Source organism: Portunus trituberculatus, chromosome 27, assembly GCF_017591435.1.
Source record: "Portunus trituberculatus isolate SZX2019 chromosome 27, ASM1759143v1, whole genome shotgun sequence".
Classification (NCBI taxonomy): Eukaryota; Metazoa; Arthropoda; class Malacostraca; order Decapoda; family Portunidae; genus Portunus; species Portunus trituberculatus.
The window spans coordinates 14,104,370-14,128,839 of record NC_059281.1 but is presented as its reverse complement, the minus strand read 5'-3'; the positions used below and the strand labels follow the sequence as shown (position 1 = coordinate 14,128,839).

Sequence of the window (24,470 nt, the reverse complement as noted above, 5' to 3'; positions counted from 1 at the left end):
GCGCACTTGATTGTGTGGTTTGCCATATGTCGAAAAACACTACGAGATCCACATCACAAGAGGTTGCCAGAGAATTGTAAAACCTCCACCAGCAGGGAAATGAACGGCTCAACTCGCCAGCCGACGCTGAAATGTGCTATAAACTGTCTGGCATTGATTGGTCCTTTAATGTGAATGGATACCATACCTTTCATAAGCGATGCCGTCACGCTCAATACACGCTGCGTATCAGCTAGCGTGCCTCTGAGCGAGATGACATATGACAGGGCTGTCACACCGACTCGAGGATGGTATGCAAGTTGCCTGTATCACACTGCACTTCCAAGAATTCACCGAAACTTTCTCCCAAAGCCTGCTTCCAGCTAATAGTACCTATTTCATTAGTCAAACTTCTGATTGCCGTCATGAAAATAGCCTGTAATTAATTAATATTTTATTATTATCATAACTAATATTATTTTTTACATCATATACACATTGTTATAAATAAAACAAACTTTAGCACTGGAATACTATGCCACTCATGCAAAATATACAAACATACATACATACAAACGTACGTACATACATACATACAACCCTCAAGAAGAGTGGTGAGTGTGTGGGCCGCCAACTGAGCCTCGGATAATAATACTTATTGAGGGTCAGGTCCTGGCTGGTGGGCGGGAGGCCACCACACGAAATGCACAACCGATAAAATCCATGTAAACGGAACGACAACAACAGATCCAGTTTTATGTTTGTGACTTCCTGAAGTGGCTGGATCCATGGAAGCCATGAACTATATGCCAAAACAATGTGTATAACAGATTTTGATGAATAAATTGATGGCAAGAAGTGGATCACAAAGCTGCCTTTCTCTGGTCACTGAGCTCTGCCAAGCTTCTATTCTTAACTAGTGACTGGAGTTTCTAAAGAGAGAGGAAATATTTATGCCATGTAATAAACTGATATAGTGTCAGGACTTGGTGACCCTATGGACTACTAGTTTTGTCGTGCAAGCAGCCTCGTGTGATCCTATATGTAAGTATCAGAAGAAGGTGAGAGTTTCATATTCTGCTTCCTCTTTTAGTTTGTAATTAAGAAAGAACAAAAAGGTCACAGAAACCTGGAACTGAACCCTGTACTTGCTCAGGACCCAGAAAAACTAGACAGGCACATGTGGCTTTGTGGAATGAGAATGTCATACCTTGAATGGAAAGTGAATGTGACAATCTGTTTTACCATTTGGCTCAATTGAATGTCCTAGGTCTCCCATCTTAATAGAGAAAATTGGATTATTGATGATAATGTAATAACATCCCACACATTTACATCTAAGAGAATCAAGAGTAAATTTATGAGTTTTAAAAAGGATGATGGTGCTGCATAATAATTCACACATGAAAGTGAACAGCAGCATGACTGTGAGAGCCTGTGGGGGCACAGGGTATACTTGTAGCCCAGAGCCAGGCAGCTGGTCTCGTGTGAAAGGTAAAGGCAAGTAGATATTTTGAAAGGAGGTTCTTCAACTCAGTGGCCAGAGGTGAAGCAGATTCAAGACCCACTCTGCTGCCTGCTGGTGCTGCTATGATGCCTGACTGGGTGCTGCACACTGCAACATTTTCCCTTATTATAAGGTGGATGAAGTGTACCTCTTGCTATCATCAAAGAAACTAACAATTATAACCAAAGTGAAAAATATCAACATGAAAACTTCACCACAATCAAAATAAGTTAAGACATAATTGCTGAAAGAAAAAAAAAAAAAATAAATAAATAAATAAAGAAAGAAAGAAAAAAAAGTTTTGGTGACAAACAACAGAACTGATAGAATGTGGGTTGAGATGAAATGGTACTTCTGAAGACTACTAATTACCTGATGACAACAGTGTTACATACCCAATATTACATAGTATTTGAACACAAACAAGAGTACAATCTTTAAAAGGAAATTTTGTGAGGATACCTATACAATAATTTCTTCCCCTACACAACTACAAAATATGGGAGCAAAAAAAAATTTGTGCTCATATAAAGACATGACAAGAAGAAATGATCAACACTGAGAGCCAAGAGGTGAGAGCCAACAGACAAGACATGGAAGGTAATGAGAGGCCAGCCCAACCCTCCACTGTCACAACCTGTGCTAAATGAAGTTAACATGAACAAAACTATGTACAGTACATTTCAATAGGTACTAAACAAGGCTGATGATGAATACTAGTTAACACTCCTTGATGTGCTTTGAAGAGAATCCTAGTTTTCTATGTGATGTGGTCATCAAAAGCCAATGTCTTCACTACCTGAGGCACTTTTGCAGGCTTTATTCCTTGGACGTCTGTGTGTGGGGATAAAATGAGCTCTTCTAACATCCTGGCTAGTATAAGGCCTAGCAATGACACCAGATTAATGTCATATTGGTAATAAAATAGAAATTAGTTAGATTATCATGAATTTTTTTATTTTTATTTATTTTTTTATTTTTTTATTTTTTTTATTTATTTATTTTTTTTGCAAAGCTAAGTTTCATCAGGGGAGATATTGTATTTGCTGGCTCTCTACTCTGGCAAGACAGAGTACATGATGCTACTGCTGCTGCAGTGTGTGATCATACTTCTTCCCAAAAAGGAAATATCTACTGGAGAGATAAGACACTACATAAAATCAATGCATCCAAACTTAGCCAATGAGGCAGCATCACAGACGCAAGGAGAAAATAACAACTTTGGAATCATATATTGTGACCAAAGGATGACTTTAGATGTTGAGAACAATCATTTCCACAACAAACTCCAGCACATCCATCACAGAGCAGCATGGCAAGTGTTGCCATTTTACTGATACATATCAAATTCTTCCTATATGATACAAGTTTAGGAAAAATCACCATGCATGATTTAAGACATTTTGCACTGCACTTACAGAAAAATATTTTAATTTAACTTATCTGTAAGCATCACTGTTTTCATATTCTTAATATAGATTTAAATTCCAGTTAAAAATATATCATGAGTTATCTACATGAAGACCTTATTATCACTTTCAAATAAGAGTAACTATTTTTCAAGTATTAAAAGCAGAGGTACAAGTATGATGAAGGCTGTCCACAGGTAACAGTACCAGACTAGCAGAGCCATCATTGGCCAGGTGGTGCGCCAGGTGGGTGCTGCGCAGCACTGACTTCATTTTCACTTCTGGCCCAGGAGAGGCGAGCAGGCAGAGGTGGAGCAGTGACCCAGCTGCTGCCTGACCTCTACAAGCACAGCCCAACAGGTGATATCCATGTGAAAGGCACAGTAATTCACAAATAACTGAGGTAAACGTTCATTTGAACTCTCAAGTGTTCCATGTCTAGCAAAGGTATGTCTGGAGGAGGTTTCCCTTTACATTTTTTTCCTAGAAAGCTTCTCCTGGAGTCTCACAGATCCTACCAATGTTGAACAAGGGATGAACTGAGCCTCATAATGCCGGAGAATAAGGCTTTGTGAGGAGGAAAAAAGAAAAGAAAAGAAGAGCCACCAGCTTCACATTCCCTCCTCCCCCACACCCCTCACCAGCTTCTCCTACCGGGAATCACAACCCACAAGTCCCAGTGACCTGCCAGCCCAACCACTCCTGCACATCATGAAAATTAGGTGCAATTTTAAAGTGCCACTGTCATGCAGTATAATTGGAAATGTCTTCACAATTAATATTTTAAACCTTATCTTCCCACTGAATTATACAAATTGCAATAACTAATACTAAGAATCTGGGGATGCTTTCTTTCTATCAACCATTCCAATATCATCTCCACGAGGATGAAACAATTGAAAGGGTTCAATATTATAACTATATAATGGAGTTCTCTCTTCTTAGTATAAGAGAATATTTATGCTGAAATTTTAGTAATGTGTTTTTATTTCATGACTTTGTATTTAAAGTCTACTGAACTCATGTATTAATTCAGGTACTGTGGTTATCTGTCTCCTCATTACATCTGGATTTAGTTGCTCTTGGCCAGAAATGTTGTGGTCAGAATGGCACCCACTCTGGGTTGGCCATCACAGACTGGGTCTGCCCAACACCTCTGGGAGGGAGGCGCCAACCACTAAGGTGCAGCAGTGGACATTATCATGGGTGTACAGCCCATAATGTACATATACCACAAGTTACACCACATTACCAGAAAAAAAGATAAAATACAATAAATAAAAAATCAAAATAAAAAGTAACACCGGGCAAGTGACTAGCTGGTTACAGGGTGCAAGAGAGTGCTGGGTCGAGGCCTGTAGTGGTGCTGTCTGGCCATTCTCCCTCCCCCCCTGGAACAAGAGGTCTGAGAGCCTGGTCCAGAGGCTCTACCCTGTTCGCTTGTGGCTGCTGAGGAGATGATGGGGCTGGCAGACAGGGCGGGAGGCCTCTTTGGGATCCACCCTTCGGGGTCATGGATTGCCCAGCCGGGGAAATATTCTGCGCTGTGGTTCAGGTGTGTAGTAAGGTCGGCTGTTGTAATATGCTTCCTGAGTGTACCTGCACAAAGGAAATCATGATAGGTGGAATTCTTAATCCTGTATTTATGAGGAAGACATTAATTTCATTGAGAAGTTCTAAGATTTTTTGGGAACCTGAGGATAAAGATGTTGAAGATATGGGAGTGATATGAGCACAGGAAAAATATGTAGCTAAGTTGACAAACTGACCTATAGTGTGGGGTAGTGAGGCTGGGGGGGGCTGGGGGCAGGCCAGCACTAGAGCCGGGTAACGGTGCTGCTGTTGACACTTGGCTTGGATGACTGTGGTTGTGGCTGCTGCCGTTTGCTGTTGTGGTGGCTGCTGTTCTGTTCTCCACCTTCCTTCGAGAGACGAGGGGGGACACATGGGGGGGCAGGTAGGTTGGAGGGTACCGGGAGCTGTGTGGGCAGAAAGAAGGAGTCACACAAGTAATATAAACATCATATCCTCCTTAACTACTTTAACCTAACTATTAATTATCATTTTAACTAAAATTTCTGATCTACGATACTTGAAATCACATTTAAGTTGAAAGTCTTTAAAAATCTACTCTTTTAACTCTTGAATAAACTTATGGTGTCCATATATCTATAATGAAAGTAGTAAAGAAGATTTTTCATTTCTGACAAGAGCAAAACATGTTTTCTTAATCCAAATGGATATTTAGCATAGTTGTCTTATATACAAGATGAATTAAGTAAAATTTGTTTTGTAATCAATATATAAAATGAAAAAATTCTTGAGTCTGCAATTTTCTTTTACGAATCACAACTACGAACAAAGTAATATACGTACTGGCTTGCAGTCTATAAGTGCATAACTTTACTGGTCATGCAGACACTTTCATTATCAAAAGAACAGAAAATTCACCCAGACAAGAAAATTAACAAAATAATTTTGTAACATACAATATACATTATGCTATTGACTAGATATGGAATGGAATGTCATTATCATATCATAAGAATCATTCAATCATATCAGGTAAAATGTTAAAATATAATTTTGCCTTGAGTATGAATCATAGGCCAACATAGAAAACTGACTTTTGATAACTTGCAAGCAAGAGTCAAGACAAGCAGGATCACCTGAGATCTGCTGTGGCTCTGAGCAAACACCAGTTCAAGGAATGTACAAGCCTCACAGCAATCACAGCAATGATACATACAGAATCCAAACATCTCAGGGAACATACACAACCACTAAAAAATATTTGCACCTGCAAACATAGGATTTTCCTTCTAAAGAATAATTGCATCAAACTAATCAAAAACTACTATACTAACAAAATAATAAATGTGTACTATACAGAAAAATTATGTTCTTTGGTGCAAGCTCAGGACTGAGGGGATTAGGACAACCAAATACATGTGAGTGTGACCTTTGATGCATTACTGAGTGATAACACATGTATAAGGTTTCCTTTGGACACACTACATACAAATGTATAAAACAAGAGTAGCTTCCTACGCTTTACAGTACAAGGTAGTCCTGGCATGCTATTCAGGGACACATGTAGCAGGCCAGGGTATTGAGGAGTCAAGCAGAACGGGTGGAGCAGTGTGGTCAAACTGGTTCTCAAAGACACAGGAAACATGCCACTCCCAACACACAGTGCTTCTTTAGGAAATTTCAATAAAATATGACTGACTTATCAACAAAAATAATCATGTAAAATCAACACAATTTTAAAAAATTTTGCATAACAGTATTCAGTTAAAACTTTCTTCTAAGTGAGATGTAAATATGGCAAGCCATGCTGAACTGCCTTACCAACATCTAATAAATAGGCTCCAGACTAAAAAGGACAAATATAAACAGAAACTGCAGTCACTAAAATAAAAGTGAAAACATAAATTTCAACAACTGCAATAGTCAAATAGAAATGGAGCCATTTTATACTGCCACTCTGCCTCCCACCTACTCATCACTCCTGGTGACTCACACACTTATTTATTGGTCAACTCAAGGCCACTGCTGTCTTTTCTATAAAAAAACAATACTATTATAGTAACATTTGGCTTATACATCCACTTAACTTCTGCTCATTACAAGAATTATATCAGTCTATACAAAATAAAAAAACCTCACTGTCAAATTATATCTATAATATTTCATATCTTAAAAATTTAAAAACAAGGAATGTTTGGAAAAAAATAAAAAATAAAAAAAATAAATAAAAAAAATTAAAAAGTGGTTTAAAAGAACAAAAGTTCTTCCTCCCTGTGCATGCAGCTGGACTCTAATGCAACAACACTCTGCTGCATCAAATAATGTACATATATACAAAGACATGGAGTACTACAAAAAATAGATCAAACAATACTTCAATTTCTCCCCATACAAAAATAAACAAAATAGTCTAAATATCTAAATAAAACCAATCATTTTACACAAAACAGATATACTATCTGAAAAAATAAATAAATAACTTTCAGCATTATAACCTAAGAGAAGTCCACTAATACACAGAATCTTTTAAATACTTGTCTTTTTTGTGAAAATAACAATTTTCTCATCCCTGAAACAAATAGATATAGAATATAACTAAGAAAAAGAAAATCTAATTATCAATAATACACTAATAAAAATATGTACTTTGTGATAAACTCTGTGAACATTTAATACACAAAATACAAGTACTATTTCTGTGGCAGTGGGAGTCAACAAACAAACTCATTGACATCCTGGCATCATTATCAGTCACCACCAACATCCATCCATCACAGTGACAAGCACACACCTCTCATCCACACATACACTCACACACTCCCCATACAGTGTTCACCTGGCTTAGCATTAGAAGTCTGGAAATACTGAGGTAAAAAATTATCGCTGGCCTGTATTATATATTTCCAAGATTAATCAAGCTGAGAGTATGATTACCTCACACAAATGCACACATTCAAAATCCCACCCATGACCATCCAATCACATTTATGTTTCTAAGGAGTAAGATAACCAATGCTCATCACTAACAAACTTGCCACCACAGCAGCTCACACAAGAAGACCAAGGAGGGCACATGGGAAAAGGCCTCATATTCAGTGATGTGGATATGATGAATCTATTTCTGAAGATATTTCAATAGCAGGTTAAAATTTTCATCAGAGTACATATATCAAGAAGCTTTGTCACAAGCTCATCACACTCTGTCACAGGAGAATCTTTCTCACAAGAGACTTCACCCAATACAAGAGTTTTACTCGAGTGTCATGTGTCTGTAGCTACCAAACTCTCTGAACCACTTCATAAAACAAATCAGAACCTCCACCATGCATCTTCTACACCATTTGAAGAATTCATGGAATATGAAGATTCTACAGATAGTAATAGTTGAATATAGTTCAGTTAGAGAAGTCTGGTGTCAGCTCCTAAAGAGAAAAATTTAGGTGTTCCCTTTAGTACACCAAATCTACTGTCCAGCGAAAAGCTGCACTGCTCATCTCAGTGAACCGAGTCTCTACACCTGTGGTATTACAACGTACATTCATCCAACATCTGCGACTACTGTGTCATCCAAAGACCAAAGGTAGCCTTACTCAAATACTGCCCTTGATACTCATTCACCAGTCAATTTAAGAAGAGGAAAAGCATAGCTGCACTCACTAAGGTAACTACCATGGCCACAGAGTGGGAAAGCAATCAACTATGAATATTTTCAACACATATAGTCAGGAAATTGTCTACTTAACTCTTGCTTTTATATGATCTTTTCATCATAGTTCTCTTGTATTATACAAGATTCTAATTGGTAAATTTTTCCAAAATAAGAAAATTATCTTTGAAAATTTAATAATCTTATTGGCAAGATAAACTCCAGTTTTAATGGAGTTGCCCAAATTTAATTTTCTATTCATTCCGTCTAGAAAAGACATCAATGCTTTACATATTGTATCTGCTCCATCATCAATGGAGTCTCCAAACTCATCCCCATCATACCTAAAAAGAAATCACACACCCAACATTACAACATTAATAAAGTGACAAAGATGACATGGTGCTTATGTTCAACATAAACATTCCAAATAGAAATATTCAACCTGTACAGCCTGTGCCATGCTGGAAGCCTGAGCACTCCTCATGCTGGAGCTGTGCACCCACACACACCAAACTCTCCATCCCCTAAAAAATATTTCTAATTAAGCACTATAGAATATCAGGAGAAGCATTCCTATAGCATGAACGCAATTTAAACAGGACTATCTCAATATCTTCCGATGCATTAAAAAATATGAATAGTTATAGCTTTGACCATGCTAGTGTATAAGTGCTAAAAAATCTAAAAAAGGTACTTTAATCCTGAGTTGGGGAGCATGGTAGGGGCAGGAGGTGGAGGGTAACACACAAAGGGATGCACTACAACTTCTGAAGCATTCACTAACCAATGGAATGCAACTTAATACAAATACTTGTCTCATGACACAAACAAATGTGGCCAGAGACTCCAGACACTGCAAGAGAGGAAGCTGTGAGGGAGGAAAGATGAGGGTCCTTGGGTGGCGGTAGTGGGGACATACGTACCTGGGGAGGCCCCTTGTGGTGAGGTCAGTGGAGTGTGAGCGGAAGTGGTGGGAGTGGGCGGGCTGAGCAAAGCGGCCGCGGGGAGCCCACGGCTCGGGGTTGAACCTAAAAACACGACACCACCACATGCGGCATGACAGACACGCACACACCCATGGGTGGAGTGCAGGTCTGAGGTGCTCTGGCCAAGGACGCCTTGCACACCTGGACCAGCATGATCTTAAGGTGCCCCACAAAGCCTTGCCCCTTCCCAGTGAGATAAGACTAACACCTATGTGACTACTACTCAAACGCATCCAAGGCCAAGCATCCCGCACACCAGGACCCACAGTGACACCCTGAGACACCTAGGAGGCTCATCACCACACTAAAGAAATGCTGCATCAAAAGGAGAGATTTCTAGCTCCATGCACATTCCTATTGGTTAATGAAAATTCTCCAGATACCAGGAATCCTTACCAAAGATATAAAAAATCAAGCTAAATGTTATATAAGTTAAGGTCATTAGAAAAATGTTTCAATTAGTTGAACTGTGCCTGTCAAAAAATTTATCTGTGCAGGGAATTACAGCACAGAAAAAACTCTGACTACATTACATGCTTTTCTTGAGAAAGCTTTCTAGCACTTTTATTATAGTGTGTGTGGTGCATGTGGAACACTGTGACTAAGATATGTGTGATAAATAACCTCAAGCCTGGATGGTACGGCTGATGCAGAGGAGTTCCCCATAAGGCAGGGACAGAACACCACTGAGGTCGTGCCCCCAGTGAAAGAAGGGTGGAAGGTGAAGAGGGAGAACTTATGTAGAGCACACCTGCAAATACCACACATGTGACTACCAGCACGCCTGTCACAGGCATTGACATAAATATAGTACTTTGAGGTCTACATGTCAATGCCAACCAAAACCACAACAAAAACAAAACATGATAACAACTCAATATAAATATACAGAATCAAGTGCTTGGTTACAGTCAACCAATGTTGCCTCAGAATAAAGGCAATACTCAATCACAACCAAGCTAGGATGCAGAGATATGGGACAGTGGGAAGGTATAAATAAGAGGAAGGTGGCAGCTACAAGTCTAAGCAGTGCAGAACCATACAGTAAACTCTTGCCAATCACAGTATCACTCCATCTGTCTGTTCCAAACACCTGAGATACACTGATAAGAGGATGAAGTAAAACTAGGACAGAAACAAACACCTGGGGACTTGATGGTCTTAAATTCTCCTTCCTTTGAAGATTTAGAAGACATGATAATGCTGCAGTGTGCACCATTGACACAGCCAATTATTAAAAGGTATTGTACCCTATTATCATTGATATCTGGTGATACATCAGCTTTCAGTAAGCCATACTAAGATTGGATCTTTTATGAACAGATTTTGTAAATGTCATTGCAGCAACACACAGTAGGAAACTACTTTCCCAAGATTTCTTTTTCATTCCTTGAAATTACTATTAAAGATTCGTAGAAATGAATGATTTGCTCCTATATGTGGCAATATGGCAAGGTTTGTCAGGTTTGTACCACTTAAGCTTTATTTATCCAGTTTTGGAGAGAGAGAGAGAGAGAGAGAGAGAGAGAGAGAGAGAGAGAGAGAGAGAGAGAGAGAGAGAGAGAGAGAGAGAGAGAGAGAGAGAGAGAGAGAGAGAGAGAGAGAGAGAGAGAGAGAGAGAGACCTGTACATAAAAACAAACACAAAATACTACAAGCACAAAAAAAAAAAAAAAATAAATAAAAAAAAAAAATAAAATCACACAAAGGGAGACAAACCAAAATGAACATCTTGCAGTATATGCAGAAACAAATAGACCAAAACTGCCATTAAATCTTCAAATAGAGCTTATGACTTGTTCCTTTGTTCCTTGGCATTAATAACCTTTGTCCAGCACAGAAACACTCACACTGATGCTAATATTGTGCAAGTCTCACCCTCCATAATATACAAGTTTGTGTCAGCAGTTTCCCCAAGTACTGATATAATCAAGTTTGTGAATCAATATGTGGACCAATGAACTGCCAGGATTGTGATGGATGGAGAGTTGCTGGACACTCCCTCTCTGTCAGGAACACTCTTTACGAGATCATTACCTTGGGCAACTGTTCAGTCATACACATGAATAAACATCCTCAGAAGCACCATTATAAAGTCCTGATTACACTACACTACAGGATCAGCCTCAGGTGGAATCTTCTGACAGCTTGAAATAGACACTGGCAACATTTGGTGCTTCAGGTCACTGAGGATATGATGATAAGTTTGTGAGAATACATAATTTGTTTCTTGGCTCAACTTATGGAGGGTGAGATGATACACACACATACACGCACACATCAGTGCATATTCAAATGAAAAATCATTGTTATTCTGATAAATAATGCTGATGGAGTATTACAAGTCTTAGGCTCTAGCACACTGCACACATATACACTTCATTCTACAACATCCTATGGTCATCTCTACAACAGCACATCTGTTCCAGCCGGTGTCTTGAGGATGAGGCACTACTACAGCTGCTGCAGAGTTGTGGGCGATGGACTCAATGTGTGACTTGCTGGCTACTTCAAGCATCGGCTTAGGTTACCTAGAGCTACAGTACACGTGTTGGCCTCATCCCTGCCAGCCACCACTTCCCTCTCCTCTTCTCTCTCCCTTATGTATGAAGACAGACATGTAAAACTGAGCTTCAGGGTTGATACCTGCATCAGCCAATACTCAAAGGTGTTTCTTCCCTTGAATACTGATCTACTCAACATGTACTGTACATCATGGCTGTCTGCAAGGGAACTGGGATCCATTTGGCACTGGGTGGTGTAGAGGTAGGGAGCAGCAGGTGTGTGGCTGGCTGGGGAAGAGCAAAACTACTGTGCAGGTGTGGCCCCTTGGCAGCCCCAGGAAGCCCCACAGTGCATCTACTACAGCAGCACACACCAAAGTACAGCAGTTAGAACCTTGTCTTGGGTGTTCAGTTTAATGTCACTACTTCACTTCTCATTATTTCTACACACTGGTGATGACATTCCATTCCAAAGTAAAAATATAACTAAAAACATTTGGTAGCTGAAATCAATGATATCTAGGACAGCCAAATTTTTCTTGCACCCTTACTACAACTGTGCTAATGTGCTGCCCAGGAGGACACACACTCATTCCAGCTGTGGCAAGTGATGCAGGTCTGACTTTGATTGAGACTCAGCAGTGGTCCTTAACAAGAAGGTTGCCATCTCAGTACATAAAGTCTGCAATTAAATTTAGCATGTCCAGAATTCTAATACTATGATAATTTGTAATTGAGAATCTAATATAACGACTTTCAAGCAGTTAGTTTTAGAACAAAAGTTGACATTCATCTTGACTTTCATTAGTATATCAGGACAAGTTAATATTTAGTTGGTAAGAACTGGTGGACACAAGGTTCTAACAAGTAAACAAACCATGCAAAAGGGCATTACATTTCACATCACATGCAATGAAGGTAAAGGCACAGACAAGAATGTGTGGTGTCAAAGCAGGCATAAACATGAGAGAGGTGTTACACTTGTGCAGCTGTGAGGTGTTCTTTTCTTTCCCTCTTGCTTCTAAGGTTAGGACTATATTATCTTTGGATACATATGTGGTACAGAAAATTTCTCTTTGGGTTGTGTCTGGACCAAATTAACAAAAAGAATTTACTTGTTTACTGTGAACTGATAAATGGCATAACTTTGTGGATGTGCCAATGATCTTCTCAGTGCAAAAGTGGAATATTTTAAGTTACTGATGTTAGATTTTATCCTGACTTCCTCAGAACTATCAAAATTGTTCCCATAATGTTATGTTTTATTTGGGTGTAGTGTTAGATCCTATTTACAATTTCAATCAGAGCAAATCAGTAATTCAGTTCATGTTCAGCTCTTCCTTAATCTGGAGAACTACTCATACTAATATGTCACACACACTCATATAGCTAACTCATAAACATTTTTTCTCTGTGGGATGACAATTCTACATCTCCATTCCTTTTCCATGCACACAACATAAAAACTGTGTGTGTGTTTATGTGTGTGGATGATGTACATGTATGTGTGGACAGGTGAGTGTGGGGGGTTGGAGGGAGCTACCTTCAGGCATCAAGCACCACCCAGGCAGAGGCATATCACCACAACCACAGCCCAGCCAGCTGTGGTCACCTGGGAGAGGTTCACACACACCTGGTCTGGCATGAAGACTACTGCACCAAATTTTGTTTCTAGTGAGTCATGTGAATTTGTAATGATCTGATCTTGTTCCCCAGGAGCTGTTATGGTTGTTGATATTTCTTATGATTATTAAAGTACTCGTTAACACCAGATCAGCATAGGCATGGATGATTCAAAAGTACTTCCCATTGTGTTCATTCATCTTGTATACACTGGTAGGTGCTTAGTAAAAAAAGTACTAGTAGTGGTTTATATTGATTCCTTTAGTATGCAACTTCTTTGAAATGTATTCTTGAACCACCATGCCAAGGAAAATGATTAGTGAATTATTAATGGAGTACCACAGTTCATCAGCATCAATAAATTTCCCACAAAACAAAAGTTGTTACGTAATTTTTAGGAATGTCGAAGTGCAAAAATACTCAGGTACTTTTAAAAGTTTCAAAACTTTAACTATGAATATCTATTGTGTAAAAAATAGAATACACATGTATAATAACTTTTGAGGGAAATCAATTGACTGATCTATCAAGATGAAAAGAGGAAGGATCACAAATGTTAGCACAGTTCCATCAGGTGTGGCAGCTTGAACCACTACACACCTGCTTCTCTCACCTCTTCACACACCTCTAGCAACGCTAATTCCCGCAACATTTCAAACACAAAAAAATGGTACTTCATTCAATGTTTATGCAAGTTACTGTCATTCAATACTGAAGTACTTAATGTGTGTCTCAAATTGATTATTAGTGATCAATATAATATAAATTACATGTTTGAAATAAACTTTGGAGAAAAATAATGTGATATAAAATATAAGCAGTAAAAAACATTGATATCTCAATGCACTCTGTGAAATACTTCACAATTCCTTATAACTTATCAGAATGAAATTTTGATTACCAAGATGTTGTACAATGATTCCTGTCACATCAGAACGGTGTGTGATGAGGTATAAGAAAGATGCAGTTGGTATTGTTTTGAAATAGATCCAAATTCCATTACTAACATTTCACTTAATTTGATATTCAGGCAATTAATTATTTAATTTTCAAGTTTGTATATCAAAGTTTTAATGTGAGGAAAACGGATCTGTCTCTAGGCTCTTGGTGGTCTTGGACTCAAGCACCACAGGATTGGAGGGTGGGGAGCTGAGGGCACCTACCTTACAGGCTCAGGTGTTTTCCTGTGCATGGGAGGAGTTTGGGAGACAGAGGTAGTGGTGGCTGACCCCCCTTGACTACTGGCACAGCTGCCCCAGGCCTCCCGCTGGCCTCCAGGCGTAGGCCAGCTGCAGGCCATCTCCCGGACGGAGCCGCTGGTGCCTGCCCCACTGCAGGTCGTGTTTGTTGTACTGGTAGTCCCTGAGCTGGACGACTGAGTGCTACCGCTACAGCTACCCTGACTACCCCGGCTGTCCCGCACACTACCACACCCACTGTTATAAAAACTACTGTGACTGGACCGAGGAGGCAACACCTGGGTGTACGGGTTACTGTACTGACTGTACACATGAGAGTAAGGCCGGGGTGAGTAATTGAATGGTGAGAAGGACTGTGTGGTGGGCGGGACAGCATACTGGTGGGGGGCTGAGAGAGGGGGCTGAGGGAAGGACCCTGTATGACTGACTCCATGGTATGAATGGGGAGGGTGGGCAGAGGGGAGCACAGTCCTTGGGAGTGGAGAGGTGGAGAGTGCCCGGGAGGGGGCAGGGGATATAGGGGGTCCAGAGCGAGATGGCGAAGCAGATACGGCACGGGTCAGACTGGGAGATGCTGGAAGCTGGGAGCGACTAACCACGCCATTGCCATCACTGCTGCTGCCGTTGCTGCTGCCGTTGCTGCTGCTACAACTGCTGCTGCAACAGCTGCTGCTATTTCCATCACAGAGTCTGCTAGGACTATTAACACCACCACCACCACCACCACTACCACCACCATCACCATCATCATCACTATTCTGATGCTTATGTCTATGATGATGATGATGTCTTTGTTTTTGGTGCTCTTGCTCCCTTTGTCTGTTTTCTAAGTGATGTGGAAGATGATATTTTTGTGGGGAGGGATGTGATTTTTCTTCCGTTTGATGCTGAATCTGATTTTGTTGCTGGTGTGACGGGGATGAATGGTGCTGTTGCGGCTGCTGCTGCTGTGGGTGGTGGTTGAGGCGGTCGTGGCTGTGGGCCTCGGGGGTGCGGCTTCTTCTTCTGGGTGCAACTGGGGGAGGTGGAAGAGTGGCATCACCCCCACCACTACCACCACCACCACCTCCCCCTCCACCACTGCTGGGGACACTTGGTGGTCGACTAGTGGACCGAGAAGCCCTGGAGAGTAGTGGGGAAGAAAATATACTTACTCTTTGTGGGGAGTTGCGCACTTTTTGATCCGTAGCGCGACACACGTCTGAAAAATAAATAACGCAGTTCGGTATATATTTCGTAAATACTGTTTGTGCATCATTAAGTCGTCTTCTCCAAGATTATTAGCACATGTTCTTTATTTAATTCCAGTAGCAATTTAGAAAGAATTTTTAATTCCAATGAATACAGCATAGATCATAGACATTTTTTTAAAGATAAAATAACAACTTAGCTTATATTTGAATGCAAGTAAGAGGTAAAGAGTGAAGAAGCTGGAAACTCCCTCCAAAATATACATAAAGGAAAAAATACCAGCACCACCACCACCACCCAGGAGAGCCAGACTTACCTGCAAACCACGCTGAAACGTCAACTTTCTTCTGTTCATATTTTTTGATAAAAGCATAGTCGAGAAGTTTCTTATATTTTGGTCGTAGGCGATATTCCTTGATTAAGCTGGAAGACAGAGAAAAGGAGCGTCTTTCAATATACACAGTGAGACAAGGAAAAGAAATGGTTTCAATGCAAAAAGTACTTCTGACACAACACCATACAGTACAATTACAGGTATGATATCTGTCTTATTTCATGTCATTTTGTCAACTCTACAACATATTAAATCAACAAAGCATAATCTCTACTGCATGCACAAAATATTCAAGATTATGCCACCAGCTGATACAGTAATAAAATTCTATTAAAAATCAAATATGAACTGAGATAAAAACTGTATCTACAACAATTAAAATTCAATCTACCCACCAGTCATTTACAAAGTCACAGAATTCTGAGCTGAAAGTGCCATCTTTTGGTAGGGACGGGGGATCATCCTGAAGAACTTTGGTGAGCACCTGTGAAGAGAGAGGTCAGCATTACACAACATTCTTTAATCTATATCTCAGGCAGGGGGGATCTTGGTGCTCTGTTCTTGTTAAACCACACACATTTGTACAAGAAGAGAGGATTCCTAGCCTTCCATCCCACTGAGCTGCAATGTCATACCCCCTCTCCTTATTTCTAGCACTTAATCTCTGATAGATGAACAAGGCAAGGAATTACAGCTTGAAGGGAGACAAATCTGAACCAAGTACATAGAAAATAATCATCAGGAATTGATGTAGTGCAGTACTTACCTCAAAGTCATTACGACAGTCTTTGTACGGAAACTGGCCAGTGGCAAGCTCAACAAGCGTAATGCCAAGGCTCCACACATCTGCCCGGATGTCGTAGTCTGGCTTGTTAGGGTCTGGTGGGTCTATCCGTTCAGGCTGGCAGGGAAAAAAAAAATAAATAAATAAATAAAAAAAAAAAAAAAAAAATGAATGAATGAATGAATGAATGAATGAATGAATAAATAAATAAATAAAAAATAAATAAATAAATAAATAAATGAAAAATATTAATTAAAAAATAGATTAATAAAAAAAATACATAAAAAATAAATAAAATAAATAATTAAATACTGCTGCTTACCAAACACTTGTCATGAGAAATGCAAATGTTGCCTTCAAAATTTCATCTTATACAAATAATAGGAGGATACCCTGGTTCATTCCCTAGCCACACAATGTCATCCTCCACACAGTCACACCTGCTCCACTCAGAGCCAACGCTCTCTACACAGGTGCTTCAGTCATACCAACAGTCTGTCTCTCATGTCATTACCTAAATTCATGTTTCATTAAATGCAGAGCCCTTTGGAATTAATCAAATCATGCTGTGCTACATTGGAATACCAAAAGTTTTATTAACACTAGATAGTGATAGTTTCCTTTTTTGTTCTGTACTTTGTTCAATCCTTCATTTAGCTGAACTTAAGTTAGGAATGGGCAGTCAAGGCCGCCACTCACCGCCATGTATGCAGCACAGCCAGCACTCCGAGTCTTGGCCTTTGAGTCAACTAGTCTCCCTGAGATGCCAAAGTCACAGAGTTTGATGTTTCCTCGCTCATCCAGAAGGATGTTAGAGGGCTTAACGTCCCGATGGATGACCCCATGTGACTCCTTGAGGTAATTTAGGGCTTTTAATGTCTGAAAGAAAAATTAACTATAGAGGAAATGACCAAATAAATGGTTTGTTTCTGATTCATCCACACTGCAATATTTTTGTGTGATTTAAGTATTTTAAAATGTAAATATTTCCTGTCACTATGAATATGATGGCACAAATCTGAAATATACATATCTTCCCTGTTGTATACTCTGACCACCTCAAAACATAAATGATTTGATAGCTCTGTTTTGCAAGTTAGACGTAACTCACCGCCACAGAGATCTTCCCTAGGATAGGTTCTGGGATGGGTTTCTTATATCTTTTGGTAAGTTTGTCGAGGCAAGTGGCCATAAGCTCCATACAGATCCACACGTCTGAGTCTGTGATGAAGCAGCCGAGGCACTGCACAATGAAGGGACAGTCAGATTTGAGCACCACCTCCAGGTCAAAGAAAACCCGCTTGGTTTCCTCCAAGTTGCCTGATCTCCGCATTTGCTGTTGAGAAAGAAAAAAAGAAGACAGCAACTAAAAACTAAATCTCAAAATAATAAAGTGGATAACATCAAAACCAACCATCCCAACTATTCTTTGAGATGGGCAGCAATTGATACAATCTGGAATAACAGAGTACAAACTAACCTTGACTGCTATGACCTTCTTGGAGGACTTGTGGAGCATCTTTACCACATTACCAGAGGTGCCATTGCCTAGCTCGGAAATGTACTCCATGTCCTCTATTGAACTCTTATAACTCTGCAATGAAACACACTGATGTAGACACATATTTTCTGATTGCAACATATTAGACATATTAAGTTGACAAATAGCGAAGAGAGAAAATACTGGTAAAGATTTTTTTGTGAGGCAAACATATGAATGTATCTTAAGAATGGAGGGAGAGGCATTCAGTGAATTGTCACCACCAGAACACTTACCTTGCTTTCTATGACCAGGTTGCCATTTTTTCTGGTGATCTCCTTGACATGTGCATCCAGCTCAGGCAGGTCAGACTGTTGTTGTCGGGGCTCAAACAACAGCGGAAGTTCTATTTTTGGTCGTTCCCTCTGTCGCCCAGAGATAGTGTTGGGACGCATGGGAAGTTTGTTATCTATCGTCAATGCTGAAAAAAAAAAAAAAAAGGTTTATTACTATGGTTATTTACAGATTATCAGGGCTGATATATTACTTTCCTTGCATGCCACAATTATGAGGACTTCATTGCACTGCTGCTCTCCCTGTGATATCAGAATAAAATGGATCATAAATGAGGGACCAATGGTCCTCTCAAAGTAAGCTTTTCAAAAGAATATTATCACATAGTTCCTAGGTGTTGAAAAGAGACCTAAGAAAAGAGTGAGAAGTGTGGGAACCACCTTCTCAGTATCTCCACTACTTTGCCAGAGACAAGTTACCTCCTTCAGGTAATACAACCACTAATTTCCTATCTGTGCAAGCTTTCTTCGCACACAATTCTTATTCTATAAAATGGAAACCACACACACACACACACACACACACATTTAAGCCTCAAACAATACCAACATCCTTTGATTTCAGGTATGATAACCAATCCAAGTCTTACTATCTATAAAGATCTTTCTGATAAGATGCAATAACATTGTGAAACATTTTGCTGCAGCTTTACCATTTCATTTGTCATGACATATGAAAGCAGAAACTTTCCCCAACAAAGTAAACCTGCATTCCCTGAATTGTCAGCAGTGTGCAGATGGTGATGTCTGTGTAGTATCATCTGTTAGCAAAGGATACAAAGTCTAACAACAGTATTCCAACCAACAAGACAATTTCTAGCTAGCATAAATACTTACTTGGTACTAATCTATGGTCAGAGGAAGGTGTTGTACATCACAGAAATGTTCTTCATTGTTCCAGTAATATAGAAACGTAACAACATTACATCAAACAGCACGACACCACTTAACATAGTGTCGACTGGGATAATTTGGAACAGGTTTTGACAAACTTTGATACTGTTCCCACATTTATTAAGATAAACTTACAAAAATTTTATGAAAACATAAGCAAGTTATTGCCTTTAAATCACTAACAAAAAAATAAATAAATGAAAAAAAATAATAAATAAAAAAAAAATAAATAAATAATTCATAGCAGATTCTTCAGCTTTGAAGTAATGTGTGGTTCAGTTATAAAAAAAAATGGGGTAATGTGAACCGCCCCACCAGGGTAAACTGAACCACCCATGGGGTAATTTGAACCACGCTTTATAAATGATAAAAAAAAAAAAAATATATATATATATATATATATATATATATATATATATATATATATATATATATATATAAATGGATACAATTCCTCAAAAAAATAAAGTTTTATTTCATAAACATTGAGCCTTTCACATTCAAAATAACAAAATCAATGGCAAGAAACAGTGTAGAACAAAAAAACTGTTACTCATAGGCTACATAGCCTACTCATTTACTTGGCTACTTTAGCCAATGTTTTGGTGTAACACTTGAAGTTATTGTATTCAGTAAGAAGATTATTTATTCTGAATGTGAAAGGTACTTTTATAAGGTCCCTATGAAGTGATACATAAGCATATAATAAGCAGATTATATGCATATATATTACTAATGGGCACTCCTAGCAGACGAAAGAGGATCAGCTGAGTAAAAACAGGGTATAGGCTCATGGTGTCAAAAGACTTGTCACGTTAATTTTCCTTCCCACTCTGCAGGCTAGCGAGCAACAGGAAGCTGAATTTTGGTATAAAAATACTGCTCATTGGTTTCCACATTAATTTTTCTATACATTATTGAGCTCGCTATCGCTCACTAGCCTGTAGAGAGTGTGTGAGCGGATAATTCCTAGCTTTTTGAAGTCCTTTATAGGCTTATAGTCTTCATTAAAAATTTCCTTAAATTACCCTAATAATAATTATTGGGTATATAATGAGTCTAAGCAATCCCCTTCATAAGCCAAAGATGGCACATGGCAATATGTTAATGCATATTCTCAAAATATAAACAATTGCGCACTAAAAACTACCGGTTCGATTTCCCCGCCGCATTTTCCTTACTGGGGTAAATTAAACCAAAAAGTGAGCGTTAATTGTGAGAAAACAAAGCTAAATAAAGTATTGCTGATGAAATCATGTTAAAGTAGAGGTAAAACACTCTATAATCATCAATTTGGAAGAGGATAGTTAGCCGCGTCTGACCGCCACAACAAAGTTCGCCAAAACCGCTGATTTGGTAAACAAACTTTGCTGCACTTTTTTTTGGCTACGATTCAGTGCTTTCAGTCATATCATTGTAATTTCTTTCCTGTATCAATTTTTTTTTTATCAAACCTGCACAAGAAATGTGAAAATAGTTACTTTCTATCGTGAAATGCTCAAAACTTCAAAAAGAAATTTATATATGAATTTATTATAAATAAGAATGAGGCGGTCCGAATTGTACCGATTCGTTGGACGGTCCGATTTTCCCCAGTCGACACTACACAAGGCTGATCAAGAAACCAACAGAAAACAATTCTGATTTAATGTATGTCAACACACATGTAACAGATCATGTACTCAAAATAGGATTGAATTGTATTATTGTAATCTCAGCATGTACTGGTATTAATTCTTTGAGGTTCTTGTGGTGGCTTATCTTATCAAACAATAAAAATCTTTCTGGCATTATTTTCACATTTCAGTGGAAAAATAATAAGAATAAAGCAATAAATATGTCCTTAATCCATTCCATGATTCAGAAGAAACCCAAATTGGACGCACACTAGAAATCTATTTCCCACTGAAATCAGTGGGTATTGGCCAGTGCATCCGGCTGGCTGATGTCCCTCTTAATACTGCTGTTTATGTATCATGATTCAATCCTCCAATAGCCTCTGCTTTTCCACAGGGAGGGTAATAATAAAGTGGTGTCCACACTAGGGATTGTGACGAATGGCATTCCCCGAACTCATATTGAGGATAGGAGGAGAAGCATCCACACTGTATGGTTGTGAAGTACTCTATACCTCTGCCTCAATGGCAGTTATATATGGGACTAACTTCCCCAAATAAGGTAACTGGGGGGAGTGAGGTGGTACCCTAATGTAGTTCTATTCTGGTGGTATACAATGGTATAAACCCTAATTATATTTAATTCCTAGCTGATCTCTAGAGCTCCTATATCAAACACATCTTGACATTTACCATCTGTTCACCTGCCTGTGACCTCAGACAGGGCTGCTCTGGGAATATTAGCCAATGTTCTAGTCACACAACTCTCGCTGAAGCATACATGACAAAACCACCAGGACAAGCACAGCCTCAGTAACTTACACATGACAATCAGCATCTACCAGCACTGTGGCATTCACCTTCTCCAGTGACAGCTTGGATAGGGCTGCTCTGGAACTACTGTAGCTATTATTCCTATCACACACACCTACGCAGCAAACACATCTTGACAAGCGCAACCTCAGCCGCCAAACTCGCCTACTACGCCTTACCCCGCACCCTAGGCCAGCTGTGGTGTGGGTGCCCTGGGTGTCCCGTCATGTGACTGCTCGACCCATACCACACACCACACCTACCACACGCCCTTCCCCACACCCCATCACACCATCCGCTGGCCACAACACCCCCACCACCACCCACCACCAGAAAATATGGCACGAGCTAAGGAATTCCCACTGTAGGGTGAAAAAGACGCAAAATATATAAGTGTCCCTGTGGCTGTCTCAGGACCCACAGGACCAAAACAAGGACCTTTCTGGGACTCACCGGGCTTGGGTCTCCTCTCTGACCCGGGCCTCTCCCTCGTCAGCTCCAGATTGAAGCCAGGCGCCATCCTTTCGCGGGACTTGGCTTCATTCTCAGCCTGTAGTCGCGTTCCAAGACCCTGCAATCTGTCTTGAAGCGAACTTAGCGTCGCCATTTTTGTTTTCCTTTGGAGTGAGGTGAGAGTGAGCGCCATCTGTTGCCTGCCCCTCACACCGCGCCATCTGCACCTCTCCCACCTCTCCCACTTCGCCTCTCCAACTATTATCACCTTAATACACCTTACCACACCTGCCACTTCCCAAAACTTATATCTAGGGCCTTCTATCCTATCAGGAGATCGGTATTTCCTTGTAGTAACACCAAATAACCCCGAGGATCCATAAGTTTATGTTTTATCTCACTACGCCTTATTTTACTCCAAACTGCAGCTCACGCTTTCCCAAAACGTATATGCAGGATCTCCAATTTAACCACACGGTCGATATTCTCTTGTTGTATCGTAATCAATGCTAAGGATCCATAATTTTCCTCTTATCCTTTCGATCTCCTATTATCACCTTGAGTTACACCTGAAAATGTATAGACCTATGCAGAGCCTTCAATACTGCCAAATGATCGATATTTCCACGCCAATAGCACATAATTTATTAATATTCCCTTTTCCCCAAAACGTGTAGGCCTATTCTATATATCAACCTTCATTACAAGCACGCTATCGAAAGTTCCTTATAGTATCGTTAATAAAGCAAAGAACCTATCAATGTATGTTCGTGCCGAGGAATGTCTGACCTCGTATATCTCCATCTTGTCTCCCAACACCTATTTCACCACACCCTACGCCTCCCCATAGCCAGGGTCACCAATACGGCCATCCAATCGATATATCCTTGTACCACTGCCAGGAACGGAAAGGACCTATTATATATCGACTTTTATCTCACCGCGCTTTACTTTATTATCCCATTCCTCACAAAACGTAGATATAAGGATATATACATGCATGCGACTAATATTTCCGGGTGATAACCCGGTAGCTCATTTATTTCTCAACTCTCATCATAGGCAGCTTTTTTTTTTTTTTTTTTTTTTACGCCCTTTTTACTTTCTTGCGTCTTGCGGAAGTACTGTTTTTCTTATATGGTGCGCTGAGTTTTCTATCTCTTATAGTAACACCGTACGCAGTATCGAGGGCCTTTAATTTTCTATTAAATTTGGTGCTACAAAGCCTTCTAACTATCCCATTTATAACGCATTTATTACTATTTCCAGTGTTCTTACGCCTTTCTTCATCATTTCCCAGATTTCTATAGGTGAAAAGAAAATTCTACCGGATAAAAGCTATATAATGTATTAGACATATTGCACACAGTATAAACGAATCATAATTACTGCAAGGGTTCTGGTTAGTTAATCATACACAACTTGAACATGAAACAGACAGATAACTCACACTCACATTCTCCCTGTCATCTGCACACTGTAGCTGATGTAGGAGGCAGCAAAAAACAGTTGCTGCCATGTGGAAAGATGCAAGAATTTTACATGTGTTCAGATCATGAAAACATAAGTGGAAAACTGCAACACATTGTGCTTTGAGGTAGTTAGTACAATAGATAGGCTGCCATTGAGAAAGCTTGAAATGTTCTCTCTTATTAGCTTTAATTTCAAGTTTATATTCTCTCCCTTTCTCTCTCTCTCTTAATTTGTAATCTCCTATCTCTCCATCCTACCATCTCTACTTCCTTTCTCTACCTACTTAACATGCAAGACACACTCCACACACTCATTGACTACTGTGTGTGTCTACTGCCTGGCCCAAGAATAACAATGTGTCTTGTACTTAATACTGGTCTGGACTTGTACTTTTAGTAGTGAATGGTTAAGTATTTCTCAACAGTACAAAATAAGGATATAAATACCGAGATTTTTAATATGCCACACCGAACATATTACCTGACTGCATTTCATATACTGGAGAGAGAGAGAGAGAGAGAGAGAGAGAGAGAGAGAGAGAGAGAGAGAGAGAGAGAGAGAGAGAGAGAGAGAGAGAGAGAGAGAGAGAGAGAGAGAGAGAGAGAGAATTTTGTGACTTGGCAGTGCTATAAAGCAGACAAAGAAAACTGTCTGGTGAGAAACACACAAGGAATGTCTCCTGTGGAAATTG

At 39.6% G+C, this 24,470-nt stretch overlaps 1 protein-coding gene across 3 annotated transcripts; it reads right to left on the bottom strand.

Annotated features, from left to right (window-relative positions):
• Positions 1 to 420: 420 nt before the first annotated feature.
• Positions 421 to 22,674, bottom strand: LOC123509393 (dual specificity mitogen-activated protein kinase kinase hemipterous-like). 3 transcript variants are annotated; one of them, XM_045263686.1, is made up of 12 exons: positions 22,307 to 22,674; positions 18,474 to 18,658; positions 18,178 to 18,291; positions 17,809 to 18,033; positions 17,397 to 17,576; positions 16,680 to 16,814; positions 16,309 to 16,397; positions 15,896 to 16,002; positions 14,353 to 15,589; positions 9,001 to 9,105; positions 4,665 to 4,874; positions 421 to 4,494 (listed from the first exon to the last, which is right to left on the bottom strand). In XM_045263686.1, exons 1-12 carry the CDS (start codon positions 22,497 to 22,499, stop codon positions 4,407 to 4,409), a joined length of 2,868 nt encoding a protein of 955 aa, XP_045119621.1. In that variant the 5' UTR covers positions 22,500 to 22,674; the 3' UTR covers positions 421 to 4,406. The 3 variants fall into 3 exon arrangements, with proteins under 3 accessions (XP_045119621.1, XP_045119620.1, XP_045119619.1); XM_045263685.1 differs by lacking the exon at positions 22,307 to 22,674 and adding an exon at positions 21,863 to 22,050; XM_045263684.1 differs by lacking the exon at positions 9,001 to 9,105 and having other exon boundaries at positions 22,307 to 22,538.
• Between the last annotated feature and the right edge of the window lie 1,796 nt (positions 22,675 to 24,470).